General features: G+C 55.9%; 8 protein-coding genes across 8 annotated transcripts; 4 read left to right on the top strand and 4 right to left on the bottom strand.

Moving 5' to 3' along the window:
* The first annotated feature begins 1,808 nt into the window (after positions 1-1,808).
* BDV59DRAFT_77105 (uncharacterized protein) lies at positions 1,809-3,617 on the top strand. The gene is made up of 4 exons (XM_073697081.1): positions 1,809-2,379; positions 2,437-3,060; positions 3,135-3,200; positions 3,253-3,617. The coding sequence occupies exons 1-4, from the start codon at positions 2,254-2,256 to the stop codon at positions 3,418-3,420; spliced, it is 984 nt and encodes a 327-aa protein (XP_073545541.1). The 5' UTR covers positions 1,809-2,253; the 3' UTR covers positions 3,421-3,617.
* A 294-nt stretch (positions 3,618-3,911) lies between these two features.
* Positions 3,912-5,849, bottom strand: BDV59DRAFT_183626 (putative translation factor pelota). Its single transcript, XM_073690564.1, has 3 exons — positions 5,576-5,849; positions 5,029-5,517; positions 3,912-4,958 (listed from the first exon to the last, which is right to left on the bottom strand). The coding sequence occupies exons 1-3, from the start codon at positions 5,651-5,653 to the stop codon at positions 4,314-4,316; spliced, it is 1,212 nt and encodes a 403-aa protein (XP_073545540.1). The 5' UTR covers positions 5,654-5,849; the 3' UTR covers positions 3,912-4,313.
* Positions 5,850-6,011: 162 nt separating this feature from the next.
* On the top strand, positions 6,012-7,637 carry BDV59DRAFT_183621 (aldo/keto reductase family protein). Its single transcript, XM_073690563.1, has 6 exons — positions 6,012-6,448; positions 6,502-6,512; positions 6,574-6,631; positions 6,686-6,870; positions 6,920-7,289; positions 7,361-7,637. The coding sequence occupies exons 1-6, from the start codon at positions 6,377-6,379 to the stop codon at positions 7,514-7,516; spliced, it is 852 nt and encodes a 283-aa protein (XP_073545539.1). The 5' UTR covers positions 6,012-6,376; the 3' UTR covers positions 7,517-7,637.
* A 120-nt stretch (positions 7,638-7,757) lies between these two features.
* On the top strand, positions 7,758-8,941 carry BDV59DRAFT_76996 (uncharacterized protein). Its single transcript, XM_073697079.1, has one exon. It carries the CDS (start codon positions 7,903-7,905, stop codon positions 8,680-8,682), a length of 780 nt encoding a protein of 259 aa, XP_073545538.1. The 5' UTR covers positions 7,758-7,902; the 3' UTR covers positions 8,683-8,941.
* Positions 8,942-9,200: 259 nt separating this feature from the next.
* On the top strand, positions 9,201-10,057 carry BDV59DRAFT_204033 (alpha/beta fold hydrolase; the record flags this gene model as incomplete). Its single annotated transcript, XM_073694364.1, has 2 exons — positions 9,201-9,633; positions 9,696-10,057. 2 exons carry the CDS (start codon positions 9,201-9,203, stop codon positions 10,055-10,057), a joined length of 795 nt encoding a protein of 264 aa, XP_073545537.1.
* A 127-nt stretch (positions 10,058-10,184) lies between these two features.
* On the bottom strand, positions 10,185-11,434 carry BDV59DRAFT_76993 (intradiol ring-cleavage dioxygenase). The gene is made up of 4 exons (XM_073697078.1): positions 11,091-11,434; positions 10,667-11,028; positions 10,538-10,605; positions 10,185-10,483 (listed from the first exon to the last, which is right to left on the bottom strand). The coding sequence occupies exons 1-4, from the start codon at positions 11,336-11,338 to the stop codon at positions 10,283-10,285; spliced, it is 879 nt and encodes a 292-aa protein (XP_073545536.1). The 5' UTR covers positions 11,339-11,434; the 3' UTR covers positions 10,185-10,282.
* A 311-nt stretch (positions 11,435-11,745) lies between these two features.
* On the bottom strand, positions 11,746-13,239 carry BDV59DRAFT_77052 (tRNA 2'-phosphotransferase). The gene is made up of 3 exons (XM_073697080.1): positions 13,091-13,239; positions 12,792-13,015; positions 11,746-12,716 (listed from the first exon to the last, which is right to left on the bottom strand). The coding sequence occupies exons 2-3, from the start codon at positions 12,936-12,938 to the stop codon at positions 11,853-11,855; spliced, it is 1,011 nt and encodes a 336-aa protein (XP_073545535.1). The 5' UTR covers positions 12,939-13,015; positions 13,091-13,239; the 3' UTR covers positions 11,746-11,852.
* Positions 13,240-13,301: 62 nt separating this feature from the next.
* Positions 13,302-16,792, bottom strand: BDV59DRAFT_183612 (uncharacterized protein). The gene is made up of 4 exons (XM_073690562.1): positions 15,978-16,792; positions 14,938-15,912; positions 14,799-14,891; positions 13,302-14,736 (listed from the first exon to the last, which is right to left on the bottom strand). The coding sequence occupies exons 1-4, from the start codon at positions 16,522-16,524 to the stop codon at positions 13,466-13,468; spliced, it is 2,886 nt and encodes a 961-aa protein (XP_073545534.1). The 5' UTR covers positions 16,525-16,792; the 3' UTR covers positions 13,302-13,465.
* Positions 16,793-16,815: the final 23 nt, after the last annotated feature.

The following is a 16,815-nucleotide window of genomic DNA, read 5'->3' as shown; positions in this document are numbered from 1 at the left end:
GCTTGGGCAGGTGGATGACCTATTGTTTCGAGGGGTGGAGTCAGCCCTGCCAACGTAGCTATCCGGTTTTGGATATGCCCCCAATGTTCGTCACGGACCGGAGATCTCGGAGGGGGTCGGCCATGTTGTTATTATTAGAGTTGTGAAGAATAGCGACGAATGAGGATGATCTTTCTCCCCCAGATTGTGATGATATTCAAGTTGAGAGCGCGTGATCTTGGGGCCCTGTTGCTTCAACGGACCCTGAATCTCATGCTGCGCCTGGACATAGCCACGATGATGAGGGGATAGTTGTTATGACAACAACATGGGAGATGAGAAGCACAAAGGGGCCGTTTCCAAAGGGCTAAAACGCCTGATCAGCAGGGCCTGGGGCTGATCTGGGCCAGAGCTTTTGTGCAACCGGGAGGGGAAGCTTAGTGAGGGTCAACCGGGGGATAATCATCGTGAACGCTGAGGAGATAATGACGATTCTCCCTCTTGGCCCCCTTCAATGTTCAATTCTAAACTCCTCGTCCATCTCCATCACGTGTGGAGATTGCCCGTTGCAGTCTAGCGCCTCCCCGGGATTCTGCCTTACCGGAAGAGACTCCACCATCGTCTGTTGACTTCATAACTCCGAGCCAACCGGTTTTATACACGGAGAAATTGGAATCACCGTCTGATATCCCGATATCCACCCCTCGTGCCTGCGGGGGCAATGGAACTCCCTACACTATCATGGCCTGAGCGCACTGTCCACAATGACAGGTCCATCACACCGACCGAAGATTCCATGATCCATTATGGGCCGATATCCCTAGCGCCTGCGGCATCCTGGGCCCACCTGTCGCTGACGGTCTGGAAATCCATTCCATCCTCATCTCATCTGGCGCGTAAATCGCCATTCCTTTCGGGGACACGTGGTCGGGGTTGGATGCAAGCACCCGATACTACTACACGCTTTGGGGACTGACTTCGCCTGTCAAGGGTACAGATGGACCGGACTCATCTGGCGCAGGCTCATTTGGTGGTCAGCTCAGGCGCACACAACCCTGTCCCGACGATGGTGCTGTTGGTGCGTCCCTTCATCTGCCCAGTTCGTTAATCCCACTAACTTCTACGCTAGTCCGCGCTAATCCACCGGTGGATTATCTCTCACTCCTACAGCCGCAGTTCCCCAGCGCTTAATGTATGGCTTCTTCGTCATGTAGTATTCACCCCCTGTCCATGGAGCTTTCTGGATGCCGTCCCCCTCCTGGATTGTGCCCTTTCGTCCTAGTTCTCTCTACGCCGTATGTGGATAGGTCATTACCATTTAAACTAGTGCGCCAAGGGATCCTGGGCGACAACTACTCTTGTTTTATCATGGTCATTAATTGACCTCCACAGGGAGCATGGGTGGCTCTTTTCCCACCGGTGAAATGATTACAAGGCTCAGACTTGAAGTCTCGGAAATTACTATTCTTATGATTTTCTTTACCTTTTCCCTCCATCTCATGTCCCTGACTAGCCTCTTGTCAGGTTAAGCGCTAACCTGCCGACCGTCATTTGCCCCTGCGGCCCGCTAAGCACCGTTCCATTCCTTTGCCATGCTGCGCATTCGAAGGTGGTCCCTCCTGGAGATCCGGAGTACTGGGTCGGTGAATGCGGGTACTGCCCTCTCCTTGGGTGTCTGGGTGGGCCTAAGGATGGAAACTGTAATGTCTGCGCCTCCCTAGGGTTTGGGGGCTGGATTCCTTCGACACCATTTTATATCACCGGATGGCTATCAAAAGGCCGGTGCCGTCCTACGGAGATGGGTAGCCGCTTGGATGCAAGCTCATCGTTAACTCTACACCTCTGATTGTCATTCGGGTCGTGCGGCACAGTGGTCGGCGGCATCATCTACCAGACCCTCGGGACTCGCTAGACCTGAGAAGAGGAAGGACTTCATGCCTTTGTCCTGCCTTGCGGGCAGCCCGACTCCTCAGTCATCTACTATATGAACCTGCACGGCACCTTTGGCCGATGGTGTGGTTTTCTTCCATCACCCAACGGATACAACTCAGATATCTATCTAGTCTACCGGAGCCGAGACTTATATGTGATGATCTTTCCATAGGACCTATCTACCTCATCCTACCTCTAATATACAACCAATCTATCTAATTATTCCAGCCCCTTACCGCCGTCCTGTCTCCCCTGTTACTGGTTCTCCCGGGCGCTTCACCTTCCTCATCAATCCATCCCGCGCATAACACCTCCCAGTGGCCTTTTTGATTGGCCCCCTTTATGTTTACTCCGATTCTGTGTCAATATCCGGCGGCAATGTCTTTCGGACATGGCATGGCTAACCCGGGGCAGGGGATGGAGGAGTACTATGAGCGCATGCAGTCCCAGTGGGCTGGAGTAGATGCAGTACGTTCTAGCTTCGAGAAGCTTCGTTGCATTGGCTAACTCCCCGGGCTCTTTTAGTCCCAATATGGCGGCATCAACCACCCCTACACCACGGCCGCCCCGTTCCCGCCATCTTCCATTCTAACACCGATGAGCCTCCCCGACAGCTCTTTTACCCAGGCCCGACCAAGCCCGGTTTTGAGTCACCACTCGCAAGAATACCAGTACAACGTCAGCGACTCTCTCCAGCCTCATGGCTTGGGAATCGCCACACCGTATCCCGGAGAACTCCCCCAAAATCTCGGGGCCGGTTACGACTACAACCAAGCGGCCTTTTCTCTCCCGCAGCCTCCCCCCAAGCGGGCTCGGAGGAGTCCCAACCCGATGGGGGGAAGCCGGGAAGCGCCCGTTTCAATTCTCCCTCACCCAGAGGGGCTCCAGCGTCTCGAGCAGGAGCGCAGGCTGAGCCACACTGAGACTCATCTCCACCAGCGACCTCGAGCGCCCGGACGAGGCCGCCGCGACCCCCAAGCGGAAGAAGAAGACGCCTTCGTCGAGCGACTGCGCGAGCAGAACTTGGCCTGGAAGGTAATCCGCGAGATGTTTCGGGAGACGTTCCACAAAGATGCGACAGAGGCGCGACTTCAGATGCGGTTGCTGCGCAGACGCAAGGAGCGTCTCGCACGGTGGGACGAGAACGATGTGAGTACGTACGCCACCTGGAACTCCGCACCCTGGTCGCAGCGTCTAATAGACAAGCTAACCGAGCCGTTCAGATCCAGCTGTTGATAAGAGCTCGAGATTATTGGGAGCATGAGAAGTATAACTTTATAGCGCAGAAGGTAAGAGGTTGTAGTCCCAATCGCTTGGTCGATGGCTGACAGCGCTCTGGAGATGAGGGAGTTAGGAGCGAGGAGAGTGTACAGCCCACAGCAATGTGAAGCGCAGCTGCGCTATATCGAGGCACGCAGTCGGGCTCCTCGAATATCTGATCCTCAGCATGCTCGAAGGCGAGCCGCACGGAGAGCCTCTCGAGATACGGGTACAAGCATGACAAGATAGCATTGAGCATTCTGCTGTTCTAGAGTTTTCATTCGGGTTTGGGGTTTCTACAGGGACGGCGTTGGACTTGTCTTGGTTTGGTCAACATGGAAATCATCTACTTCATTTACCTTTGATATGGGATATACCCTAGCATACACACAATGAATGTGTCACATGGAGACCCTAGAGCAGAGGCCACCGAGTTGTAAAAGGAATCACCATACAAACCCTAAGCGATCTACTCTGTGGACGACACAGGAGAATATGATCATACTGAGTAAAAAATCTCGCTCCAGTAGAAATCCTTCCATGCTAGCCGCCACCATTCTGCGGAACCCACGACATACCTGTTCTCCGACTCGCTTCTCTCTAAGCGCCAGGCTAATTCCTTCGAGCACGGAGGAATAAGACAACTGCCGGGCTGAACTTTAAATACTATCTTGTACCATGCAGAAGGAACCGTGGCGCATCTGATTGCCAGGCTTTGTCCTTTTCGGATACATGCAGTGGGCGTGGAAACGCTCTATGGATTCCTTTCGGTTAATAGTTGGTTGAGAACCTTGCTTACTTGTGAGCAAATATCCACTGTTCTACAAGCGAGCCTTGTTATGCCCTTCCACGCCCGGGGTTTGCCGGTTATCCTGGGGATGCGTGTACTCCAATGTCTGCGTACACCCCGGTAGAGACATTCCGAACGGGACTTCTAGAACAGCTGTGTGTTACCGTGGCCGGTCGTACACAGTGTAGATCCTCGTGGAGCGCTCTTTGTCCGTGTCGACCGTTGAGCTCCCTTTATTCCAGAATTCGGATACATCAGTTTTGCTCTACCGTAGATCGCTGCGCCGCAAACCCCGGCTATGTACAAACGACGCCGCATCCCCTATACGCCTGTTCGTTGCGGTGTGCATACATCAGTCCTCCTCGGAATCCAGATCCTCCTCAATGATGGGGAACGTCAGGAGCGCCGCCACGCCTCCCAGCCCGTCCAGTCTCCGTCCACTTTCGTGGTCAGAGCTAAGCACGCGCACCTCGCCGCCCTCAACATCCCGGACACGATCGACGAGCGATACCCAGCGTTTGCGCTCCGCCACATCCTGCGACCGGAACAAGCGATTCGAGATGATCAGCACGCCGCCGCCGGGCCCCACGGCGCCCTGGTCAACCGCCGACTCGACCTCGCGCGGCCCATACGTGGCCCGGTTGGTCTCCTTGCGGAGCTGCTCCATGAAATCGTCCATCAGCTTGGTTTCCCGGGCGTACTTGGTGTCGGCCAGCACCGTCTTCACCGACGGCGACTGTAGCACCTCGGACAGGGAGTGCAGGTAGCCAGAGGCCGCGTGCACGACGATAATGCTGGGCAGGAGCCGCTTCAGTGCGGGCGTGCTCGTTGTCGCCACCGACTGGATGTACTTGTGGAACCCTGCGGCGACGAACCCGGGCGAGGCGAGCAGGACCGGGCGCACGGTCTCGTTGCTGCTCATGGACGTCGAGCTGGTGTTGAACTCCATCTGCCGGAGGAGGGTGTCCAGCGTGACCTGGAAGAACTTGGACATTCCCTGGGTGATGTCAGTCTGATTTTCCTTTTTCTTTTTCCTACGTCTGACGGGGAGGGAGAAAGGTTCTGACCTTGTCGTGATCACCCCCTCCGTGTCGTTTTCGCGGCACCGACATCTCGACTTTCTGCTTCAGAATCGTCCGAAACTGCCCGATGAAGCAGATATGCGCCAGACCCTCCTGCATGACCACGGCGACGGCTTCCGCCCGTCGCTTCCCGCCCTCGTCGACGGCATCCTTGAGCATCTCGACCGCGATGCTATCCCAGCCCACGCTCTCGCCATCGGATCCGGTCTCCTTCTCGAGGGTGAAATTGCGGTTCAGTTCCAGGTCGAGAGTGTGGTGCTGGCCGACCTTGGTGTGTTCCGTCTCGTTGAGGATCTGCCCGCCCACATGCAATTGGGAGCTCTGCGGGTCGAAGTCTAGGTTCTTGACGCGGATCCGGAGCATCAGCTGCACGCGCGAGGTGGTCGTCGAGCCGGTGTCTTGCGTGGAGGTGACGCGACGGACCGCTTTGGCTGTGAGGAGGTCGCCGGGTCGGATGAGGTTGTATGCGTGCCACTGGGCGTGGGTTAGAATCGACTCCTCCAAGTGAGACTCTTTGGGGCGCTCATGGTACCATATCCTCGGGCTCTTCGGGACATAATGTCACGGTGCCAGAGCCATTCAGCTCGATCTTGTTCTTTACGAGGCGCATCTCGCGCGGCGGTCACGGTGTATAGATGTTGATGAGTCGGATCGCTCGAGCGGGACTTCTCTGCGGTTTGTGGTCGGTTGGCGGTCTAGTCAAGGGATGGTTCGAAGCGCATAGAAGAGCGACTGTGACCAGATGCAGTGGTCTATATGAGAGTCTGTTAGAGCAATGGGAGGGTGGGAATAGAGTATGGGAGGTACCACGGTTATGGACAGCCAGAATGGTTTGGCATCATCGATCAAGCGGGCGGTGGCCTGTCGCCCAAAGGGGACTAGTGCAGCGTTATCGATAAGGGGGAGATGCCCTAAAACCTAAGCCCTTTTTGCTGATTGATTAGGGCTTCTTGTCTTCCATCAGCATCAGGACATCACCGCCGAAAGACGTACAACATTCGTGGCTAGTCTAAGTGGCACCTCAGTAGCTCTCCAGCATCAGAATGGAATGGTTTCGACCTAAGTACGCGCTGCGAAGAGCAAACGCCGAGTTCGGCCTCCCTTTACGCAGGCCCCGCAGTGATAATCATTCTCCACCTCGTCCTTTATCATGATGCGAGCTGAGAGGCGGACCGCAGCTGAAGAATCGGACGGACCCAGATTGTTACGCCATTCTAATATAATAAGAGCAAGGCCGACGACTCTCTGAGGTGCTTCCCCCTCCTGTCTAGCTCCGTCCATACGAAAACCGCCCACCCTTCACCTAAGCTCTCATTAACCCTACCCCTCCATCATGGCTCCTGTTTCTCTCCAGTCCACCCAGAAGATGGTCTCGGGATATGAGATCCCGGTTGTCGGTTTTGGTGTAAGTTGTTTACATGGAACATGTCGTACCCTCGTTAACCTCGTATCTCCAAGGTGTATCAAACGTGGGTCTCGTGGCCGCAGCATTAAACAAGGTCGTCGGGGGATAATCTGACCAGAATGCAGACCGCCCGACGTTACTGAAAAAGTGACTCTCAAGGCCCTGGAGACCGGCTACCGCCATGTAAGTTCTCTTGCCCCTCAGATCCGAGCCGACCTCCTAACGCACAGTACCCAGGTCGACAGCGCCAAGTACTACGCAAACGAAGCCCAATGCGCCGAGGCGATCCGGAAATCCGGGATCCCCCGCTCCCAGATCTTCTACACGACCAAGGTGCCCGCCACCCATATGTCCTACGAGAAGGCACAGGAGGCCATTAAGGCAAGCATTGCGGACGCCGCCGGCATCGAATACATCGACCTGTAAGACCACCTCACCGGCTCGTCCGCTCAGTCGACTGACAGCAGACAGCGTGCTGCTCCACGCCCCGTACGGAGGAAAGGAAGGCCGTCTGGGGGCCTGGCGCGCCCTCGTTGAGGCCCAAAAGACGGGCAAGATTCGCTCCATCGGCGTCTCCAACTACGGCCTGCACCACCTCGAGGAGCTGGAAGCCTACATCAACAGCGGCGTTGGAGGCCAGATCTCCGTCGGTCAGTATGAGATCCACCCCTGGTGCGCGCGCGAGGACATTGTCGGCTGGTTGAAGAAGCGTAATGTCGTAGTCGAGGCCTACTCGCCCCTGGTGCAGGCAACCCGCATGAACGAGCCCGTGCTGCAGACCCTGGTCAAGAAGCATAACAAGACCCCCGCGCAGATCCTGATCCGGTGGAGCTTGCAGAACGTGAGTTCTTTCCCCCCCGTCTTTTTTCGCTACGTATGTATCTGGTGGTCTGACGTCCCTCCTCCCTGCAGGGATACGTTCCTCTTCCCAAGTCGGTGACCGAGTCCCGCATTATCGAGAACACGAAGGTGTTCGATTTCGAACTGTCCCAGGAGGATATGAACAGCTTGAAAACCGGTGTCTATGCACCGGTCTGCTGGGATCCGGCTAAGGACTCTCGTCTGTAGGGAAGAGACCCACGTGCACTGTTACCGGATCTTGGATGAAAGATTCGGATGGATCGATCGAAATCGGCGTAAATAACCAGCAGTGAGTTCGTACATAGCTGAACGCATACAAATAGCCCAGGAAATAGCTTTGAGCGTAGATCGTGCATCAAGCATGCATGGGGCCGATTCACTTAATAGAGCCGCATCGGCGGAACGTATTACCGCAGTCAGGCTTCCCGCATGGGAAATCACGACAACAAAAACCACCAGCACCTACACAATCTCTCTACCATATAGACACCCTCAGTTGGATACCATTCTTTGGCCTCTCCATGTCTACCAAACGTCCCCTCGTCGAGTCACCGGCCGAACTCCCCTAAGCATCTCCCGTTCGTGGACACGACATGCCCGACCCGCCCAAACGCATTATCATAGAGAAATCACGAACCGTCCGCCGCCGCTACCAACGCAGCAACCAACGGTTCCAGTTCACCCCCTCCCAGATAGCCCGGATCGAGCGTGAAGAGGAACGAGAGCGTCGGGCGCAGAGCCTACGCGAAAAGGAAAAGAGGCGCATCGCTAATAAGAAGAAGAAGGCGGAGAAGGAGGCCAAGGCCCGCGAGGAACGCCGACGACTCGGTCTGCCCGATCCTAATGCCCCAACGGTGCCCTCGAGTCAACCCCTGTTATTCAACTTCCTGAGGAAAGACCCGCAACCCGGCGCACAGCCGGATCCTTCGTGTGACGAGACGGAGACGCATAGCTCAGCCGCGGGGAGTGTATCTGGCGGGGACGACGACTGTGAGGTCTCGGGGCTAGACGACTACGCATCAGATGATACTATTGTTGCGGATGATGGGACAAAGACTGCGGGTGTTTCTACGGTGTACAGTAGGATGAGCCAGGACGAGGGACCTGAGAAAGACAAAGAGAACGAGAGAGAGGACGATGAGTTCTCCGATTGCTCGATCTTCTACGACGAAGACATCATCAAAGAGGCCGAACAGATCGCGACTACATTGGATACGGGCAAGAGAGAGCCCGAAGCCAAGCCGCAGACCCAGGGCACAAAACGAGCACTGCTGAGAGCGGAGTCCTTCCGGGACGAAACGGCCGACTTGCTGGAGGAGTTTGCTGCTGACGAGGGATTTTGGCGGGACTTGGCCCGACGGAATGCAGGGTGAGGCTTGAGCTTTGTTTTGGCGATATGCCTCTATTTCAACAGCACCCAAAACTGGGCTCCATCCGACCCGACGGGCGGCGGATCGGATGGCGGTGGCCCCTCGTCGGCTCGCGCGTTGATAAGCTGGGCGGGCGGTCGTTCCCCGCCCTGTGCTGCGATTCCGACGGAATCTCCTTCACAGACAGACAACTGTGATTGTTGTGATCTGATGGGGGAGGATAGCAGAGATGCTGGGAGACAGAGCTGGAGGAGATGCTGAGGACCTGATAAACCTCGTCATTCCCTCCCAACCCGTGCGAAACAGGACAAAAGAAAAGGTCAAATAACGAATCGACAAGCTCCTGGCCGTCGCGATCGCCGATGACGTCGACAATACATTGGGAGAAATGAGGGGCCTTCTTATTTATTCCTCTGGCGCGTTCGGATGCCTTCATCCTACGTTCATTATTTCTTTGCCCATTCGCTCCTCCACATCTGTCATTCTCCAACCCCGGTAGAATTCCACAGAGAATAACAGCAATGCCTTTCCTCACCGTAAACGACCATCAATTGCACTATGCCGACAGCCACCCCGACGGTGCGCCGGAGAAGGGCCTGACTTTCGTCTTCATCCACGGATTGGGATCGTCGCAAAACTACTATTTCCCGGTCACTCCATACCTCACCCCGAAGCATCGCTGCATCACTCTGGACACCTATGGCTCCGCGCGCTCGCCCTACACCGGCCAGCCGGTGTCCATCGGGTCAATTGCCGCCGACGTGGTCGCTGTGATGGATGCCCTCCGTGTGCCCCAGGCGGTGGTCGTGGGGCACTCGATGGGTGGACTGGTAGTGACTCTCTTGGGAGCGCAGTACGCCGATCGGATCAAGGGCGTTGTGGCTGTTGGACCGACCCATCCGTCGCCGACCCTGGCCTCTGTGATGGGCAAGAGAAGTGAGACAGTCGCTGGGGGTATGTGATTGATCTGTCGTGGGTAACCAACGACACTGGGCTACTTACTGACGCATGTCTAGCTGGAATGGAGCCGATGGCCAACAGCATCCCCTACCAAGCGACGGGATCGAAGTGCCCGGAGCTGGTCAAGTCGTTCATCCGCGAACTCCTCATCGGCCAGAACCCCAAGGGGTACGCGGCCCTGTGCCAGGCCATTGCCAACGCACCGACGATCGAATACTCCGCTGTCAAGGCGCCTTTCTTGCTGATCGCCGGCGAGGAGGACAAGTCGGCCTCATTGGAGGGATGTCAGCACATCTTCGACCATGTGTCCAGCGCGAACAAGAAGATGGACGTGTTGGCCCAGGTGGGCCACTGGCATTGTCTGGAGGCGCCGGACTCGGTAGGAACAGCCATTGCGCAGTTTGCCGAGGGACTGTAAGATGCTGAAAGCGTTTTCATGTACATAGGAAGAGGAACGTGATACGTTTGACTGGGCTTGGTAGCTTGATTCCCATATTCTGCGGAGAATACAAGGGTGACATGACTGGATAACTCGGAACTTCAATGAAGTGAAAATTATAGAATTCGCTATGAAAGAATATACACCAAAGATAACCTTCAAGTTTTATATATACTTATCTTCCCTTTCCCATTAGATAAGGGTTTAAGCACCGTTCGTCTTGACATCCTCGGGGACCAGCTTGACGTCATAAGTCAGCTCAAGGCCCGCCTGAGGGTCATCTTTGCGAGGCAGGAAGTCCACGATCAGCGAGTCCTTCACGGCGAAGACGGAGTCGTTGGTGAGGTAGGGATCCTTGCGGTCGAAGATCTGGGTGGTGAGAGGCTTGTAGCCGTCGTAGGTGGCCTGCATAACACGTCTTAGTTGAGTCCGGAGAACTAGGTGAGCTAGAGAACTTACGATGATGTGAATGTGAGCGGGGCGGAAGGGATGTCTGTCCATAAGCTTGAGGAGCTTCCCGGCGGGACCTGCACGAGTATTAGGCGGCTGATTTAGGAGATGGATGACCGGAAACGCAGTGAGACCTACCATCATCAGGGACAGGGTAGGGCGTAGGACGGAGACAGTAGAAGAAATAACGGCCCTCCTCATCCGTCTTGAATTTACCCCGAAGGTTAAACTCCTCCTGCTTGGGATCTTGCTGCTCGTACAGACCGTTGGTCGAGGCCTGCCACACCTCGACGGTGGCGCCAACCAGAGGCTTCTTGGTGTGAAAATCGACGACGCGACCCTGCATGAAGGCCATCTCCCCATCGGTCACACCCTTCACGATGTTATCGCCGTTCTTGCGGTACGGGGTATCGGCACGGAAGAAGGGACCCAGGATGGCCGTGGCCGTGGGTGCATCGGCGGCCTCGTCGGCGAGCTTGAAGGTGATTTCATCGACCAGACTAAACGCGCCACCCTCGGTCAGTTCTCTGGCCAGCAGGCACAGGGAGGAAGGAAAACGTACGATTCCAATCCGATCACGTCGCAGACCAGCTGTCCCTCGTTACGCTTGTCGTCACTCATTTGGCCGGCCCAGTTCATCAGCTGCACACCGGCCATCCACTCGTCCACGGTCAATTCGTTCTCGCGCGCAAAGTCGTGAACGTGTCGGATCAAACTGGCCATGAGCTTACGGAAACGGGGCTCCGTCTTGGGGCCCATTGCGCTCACGACATTTTCGGTGAAGTTGGGGTCGAACCGGTGGGAAGCCATGAGGACGTCGTATGTCTTGTTAAGGTCGATAAACAGGAATGAATCCGTACGTCGATGGGGAAGAAGTACAGAGTGGTGACGTAAAGGACAAGTGTCGAGAAGAAAACACAAATCGACAGATCAAATTGGATAGATCAGAGAGAGGGAAGCCGTTCCCATCAACGTAGGGCCCCAGCGGACTATATAGGATACATGATCATCATGATTGGAAATGCTCGCCTTCCGGACGGCCCATGTGCCCCAGGTTGGCAAAGGACCCCCGCAGTAGGGGTCGATTATGCCGGGACGACGACGCACCATTGGCCACCGCAGACATCTTCCGACCTGCAGAGGGGACCAGGGCCGAGAGAACCGTATGACCGCGTGGTGTCCATGGAAGCAGACGAAGGCCGTCGGATAAGGAGCGTTGGCGACGATCCGATTCCCCCGCAGGCAAGTCGGATGTCGGATCGCGGCCGCTGCTGATTGGCTGCCGGTCAGGTGATGCCGTTTCTATATACAGTCCCGTATAGCTTCAGCCTTTCGTCCTCCCCCTTTCCGATCCCATCCGTTTCCCCTTGGGATGGCCCTTTTGTGTCAGTTCCGCCGGTAGGTCCTGGATCACCTGTCCGGCCTCCCAGATCTTCCCCAGCCCCCGTTTCCTCTCCACAACCACATCGAAGAACTCCACCGGCACAGTCATCGCCTCTCCGTCGCCCTGTGCCATACCCTCGCTCAAAATGACCCCATTCTCACTCCGCCAGAACGGACAACCAGCCGCCAGAGCTCTCCTCAAGTCAATGTAGATCAGGACCTGCGCGTCGCGGCGCATCCCCGAGATCACACCAGAACCTTCCGTCCGGGGCTGGTTGTTGGCCGACGTCAACTGCGCAAGCGCCTCGTCCAGCGACGGGCCCGATGCGAAATGGATCTGATTGCGTCCCATGCTCCGTAGCCCCCCCGACGCCAGGATCGCCGGCCACGCCGGGTGGAACGTCCCATGGACGACGGTCGTCGGCAGCTTGGACTCATCCTCCAGCGTCAACTTCTCCAGGAAGGCCGCGGCCTCCACGCTCTTCATGCTATGTCCCTGCGTCGCGCGGATGAGGAAATGCGCGGGCGTCGTGTCCGACCTGGCAGCCTCGAGCGCCGTCTGCGTCGCTGTCTCCTGTCCGGCGTTGGTGGTGGGCACGGCCGAGTCGCTGATCGAGCTAGACGCTTCTTCGCTGGTTGTATGGCTCGTAGATTCTGTAGTTGCAGGGGTGCTGGCGTCGGACGACAGTGCGGCTTTCGCCGATGGGATGTGTAGCAGCGCGAACCGTTTCTTCTCGTTGTTTGCGACACTGTCTATGACCTCGGAAAACGTGGCTTTTAGCGATTTCAGTCTGTTCCATGCTAGCTTTCGCTCGACGCGTTAGTATGTGCGATCCACGGCAAGGTAAGGAGGGGAGGGCCTCGCACGCCGCGCACATACCACGTCTGCCAGGTTCGCATATCCCTGGGAATCCATCTTCAGGCCTTCTTTCTCTGCGGCGTGTCGCAGAAGCGTACTGAGCGCCTTGGAGACCTGCACGTCGCGACTCAAGGGCGCCCTGCCCTTGTTCTTGCTGTGTTGCGGCATGAAGATAGGCGTCACTAGCGATCGGGAGCGAAGGCTGTGAAAGGCAGAGAGAGCGAGATGATGGCCCGTCGCGGAGTCTGATTTTATAGAGGCATCTTGTTAGAATCCAAGTGACAGCGTTCGTATTTCTCCAGACGATGGACATGACTCACCAGGTGATTCACTGTTTGACGAGGTTGACAGCTCAGCCGCCTCGTGTTGTTTGAAAGGCCTGGCTGGTGGAAGTCTCTCCCTGTATAGCGATGTCAGAGAGATTAAGGATGGGGAGGGAGTAATGACACCAGATGGTGACTCACTGGTTTGGGGAACTAAGTCCGGGCTCGACGACGTCTTGGTTGTTGGACTTCAGATCGGCGGAATTTTTGGAGCGGGGAGATGGAAGATCCCGAACGGAATGTCTATGTCTTTGCAGCAGTCTTCCAAAGCAATGACAACAGGCCGCAAAATACAATCAATTGCTATTCTAATCCATCTCTGCATAATGGGTATATTACCAGAAATAACAAAGCCCCCTGAACAAATTACAATCATCGATCACAAATGCATCTACACTCCGCAACGGGGCACACGTTGTGCTTTGCAAACCATTCGCGCGCATGGTGGGAATGGAACCCATGGTTACAATTAATGCAGAACACGACAAAACGACGCATTAGCTCCGCCTCGGTGGGTTTACGCGGTTCCTGGCTCGCATCGGCTGCAATGGAAGCCTTGGACATGGGATCCGGAGACCCCAACCACAGAGTGCAGACGCCGCATCGGGGCATGTGTCGGCCACATCGGGGACAGATCATCCCAGACATGGCGCTGGCTCCCAGCGGGTTCCCCGGAGTCGGATGGACAACCTCTCCGGAGCTCGATGGGCTCAGCTGGGAGGAGGCATCATGCTGGGTCAGAGGGCGCGTGCAGTAATTGCAGGTCAGGCTGACCTGCTGTCGTGGGGGCTCGACCAGCTTCCGGCCGTCCCAAGTGACAGCAAACCTGCGCGAGCCGACGTCGAACCGCGCGCGCTCGATCTGGAGTTTCCAGGAGTTCATCTGCCAGCGGTATGTCTCGCGCCACGCTTCGAAACGGGCCCTGCTGGGAGTATTGTTGACGAATCGGGGAACGGTGTGGCTCATGGCCATGACGGGGGTTTGGACGTCATTGAATTTGTTGATGTAGGATTGGAATAGATCCATCGCGGCATGGCCGAGGCCCGTGAGCACGATGCCTTCGATATCGCCCTCACGGATGACTTCCTCAACAGTTTCCTTCAGGTACGTGGTGAGATCCTCGTCGGGAAGCCATCGTAAAGCGACCTCTACTCGGTACCTGAGGGGCAAGGTTGTCTCCTGAATCACTGACTTCCAGTCTCCCTTGCTCACCAGGGCGATGATGGCACGTGCATATGGGTCGGTGAGTTCTTTCGCAATCTCGGCGCAGGTGTCTTCCCAATCAGGGTCTGTGTCGCCTTTGGCCGCCCCGGCGATGGCCATAGCAAGGAGTTTATGTGCTTGTGTCGGTTTGTGGGTTCGCAAGGCCAGGTACGCCAGTTTTGCTTCGTCTTGGAAGACGGCCAGGGCGGCGGCCTTGGTGTGCTGATTATCTGCCGACAGCGTCTTCACAAGTTCCTCTAACTCGCGATGAGACTGCGCAGCTCCACATAGTCGGAGGCATAGTCGGCGATGTTCTGGGAATTCTGTTTCATGTCCTTTGCTTTCGGGAAGATGGAGGTGTTCTTGTACTAAATCCACAATAGTGTCATGTACGTCTACCTCCACGTCGATGTCGATCTGTCGGGCTTCCAGACTCTCCCCTGAAGAGTGTCAGTGATATTCGTCACGACACAATACCAAATATTGAAATATAAGCCCATACCGAGATCATTATTCCAGACGTCATATACTCCGGTATAGTTCAGGTCTAAACCATTGGCCACCATCGATTCATTGGACGAGTCCAAGCGCGCCCCTGGAAAATTGTCAGCGCCGTAGTGAAACTAACCGGAGTAACATACGCTCAACCCAATCCCAGAATGCTTGTAGACAAGGATCATCCGATAGTATTCGTCTGTTCCGCGATTCGTCGAACAAATAGCCTTCTTTACACCGGAGGCGGCTGACTGTAAGCAGGGTCAAGGCCTCTCGGACCGTTAAGGGGTTGCCCAGTGTCCCTATTGATAGTGCCTGTTCTCTAACCTCGCGGCTCGATAGGGGACTAGTGGGACTGCTTTGTCGAGAGGCCCCTTCCTCGTTCTGAACAGGGCGCTTTTGACTGCGAAGATCCTCAATGATCTCTGAGACAGGTAGCCCATGAGTAGACGCCGGTCCTTTCGTGTGGAAGTCACATTCCCCGTCTGATTTCGCGTATGCTAATAAACCCTGAGAAGAGAGTTGCACGGCAGGTGGCGGCGGCTTTATCGTCACGATATTGACTTGACCATCACCGGATAGGGTGATGGCACTGGGCTCACTCGACGTATTCAGATTGAGAAAATCAAAGGACACGACTCTATCAGACTCCCCATACCCGCGAGTGGGGTGGTTGAAAGGACTGAAGACGTCGCGTACATATTTTGTGTATATCTGTTCGGGGTAGCTCCTGGAGGTGCCATGGCCGAGAGTGTCATCCATAGAGGACCGGTATTCCTCAGCTGTATACTCTTTGGCCATGTCATATGTCTTGAAATGCCCGGTGTTGGCCAGGACGCCGAGACATCCCCGCTTCGTCCTGGAGAACCGGAGACTCCAGACAGACGACTTGGGAGCAATGACATTCTTGAATTCCAAGGCCGGGTCAGGTTGACCGGTATCTAGAGCGTTCGTCGGGCCCACGCCAGGCGCAAACCGGGGTCCTACCCGCCGATCCCAGACGCATATCGTAGGATCATTCGAAGAAGAACACGACGCGATGTAGTTTTCATCGAGCCAATCGATAGCTAGATTATGAACGCATCGAGTAGGGAATTGGAGGGAAGGATTTCCAGGGGCCTCTATGCCCATTCGTTAGCTGCAAAAGGCAGAAGACGCAGGCACCCGAGCGACGCATTCCACTCACCTCGCAGATCATAGATCCGGACAAACTGGCCCTTGACACCAGCCACCAGCATGTCCGGCTGGTCTCGAAAGAACTTGACGCTGGTGATAGGTTCCGAACTGGCCAATTTGCGCAGGGGTTCAACAAGGGATTTCGTGCCCCGCATGGCGAGCCGTTGATTGACATCCCAGATGTTGAGACAGAAATCGTTACGCACCCGGTCCAGCCCCGCGGCCAGCAGGCCATGCGCGCTGAACGCTACCGCATTGCAGTACCGCTGATGGCGAATCGGAAACGAGAACGACTCCTGCGACTCGCTGTTCATGCGCAGGATGGTCGCATCGCCTGAGGACTGGCCTACCGCAACGAGGGACTCGTCGATGGGAGACCAATCGAAGGCACGGAACGCCGGCACCTTGGTGTGCGTCGACAACACCTCATGCTCCAGGTTACGCCCGTCAAATGAGGTCACCCTGCACAGTCGGAAAGCCTTCCCTGTGACGTCGACGGAGAGGAAGCGCTGCTCTGCGGCCGTCGAGGACGGCGCCCAGCGGATTGCAGTCTCCATCACCGCTTTATGGTATCCCCAGGAATGCTGGTAAGCAACCAAAGCAGGTTAATAATCGCCGTATGGATGCGACTGGGTCGCCTATTCAAACCGAAGTTATCTGATGCGTCAACACCAGCGGGCCGCCCACTCAGTTTCCAGCTTCCACCGCTGGACCAATTCAAGCGGCGAGGCGCATCATTGGGCTCAACGGAATAGTAGTAAAATCTGCAACAGTGTTGGATTGGGACCACCGGCGGAAAACGAACCTCTTGTCGTGAAATGGATGGGATGCGCGGAAGAGCTTCCCTA

Source organism: Aspergillus ambiguus (assembly GCF_047715705.1).
Source record: "Aspergillus ambiguus strain CBS 117.58 unplaced genomic scaffold BDV59scaffold_29, whole genome shotgun sequence".
NCBI lineage: Eukaryota > Fungi > Ascomycota > Eurotiomycetes > Eurotiales > Aspergillaceae > Aspergillus > Aspergillus ambiguus.
This window is presented reverse-complemented; position numbering and strand designations above follow the sequence as displayed.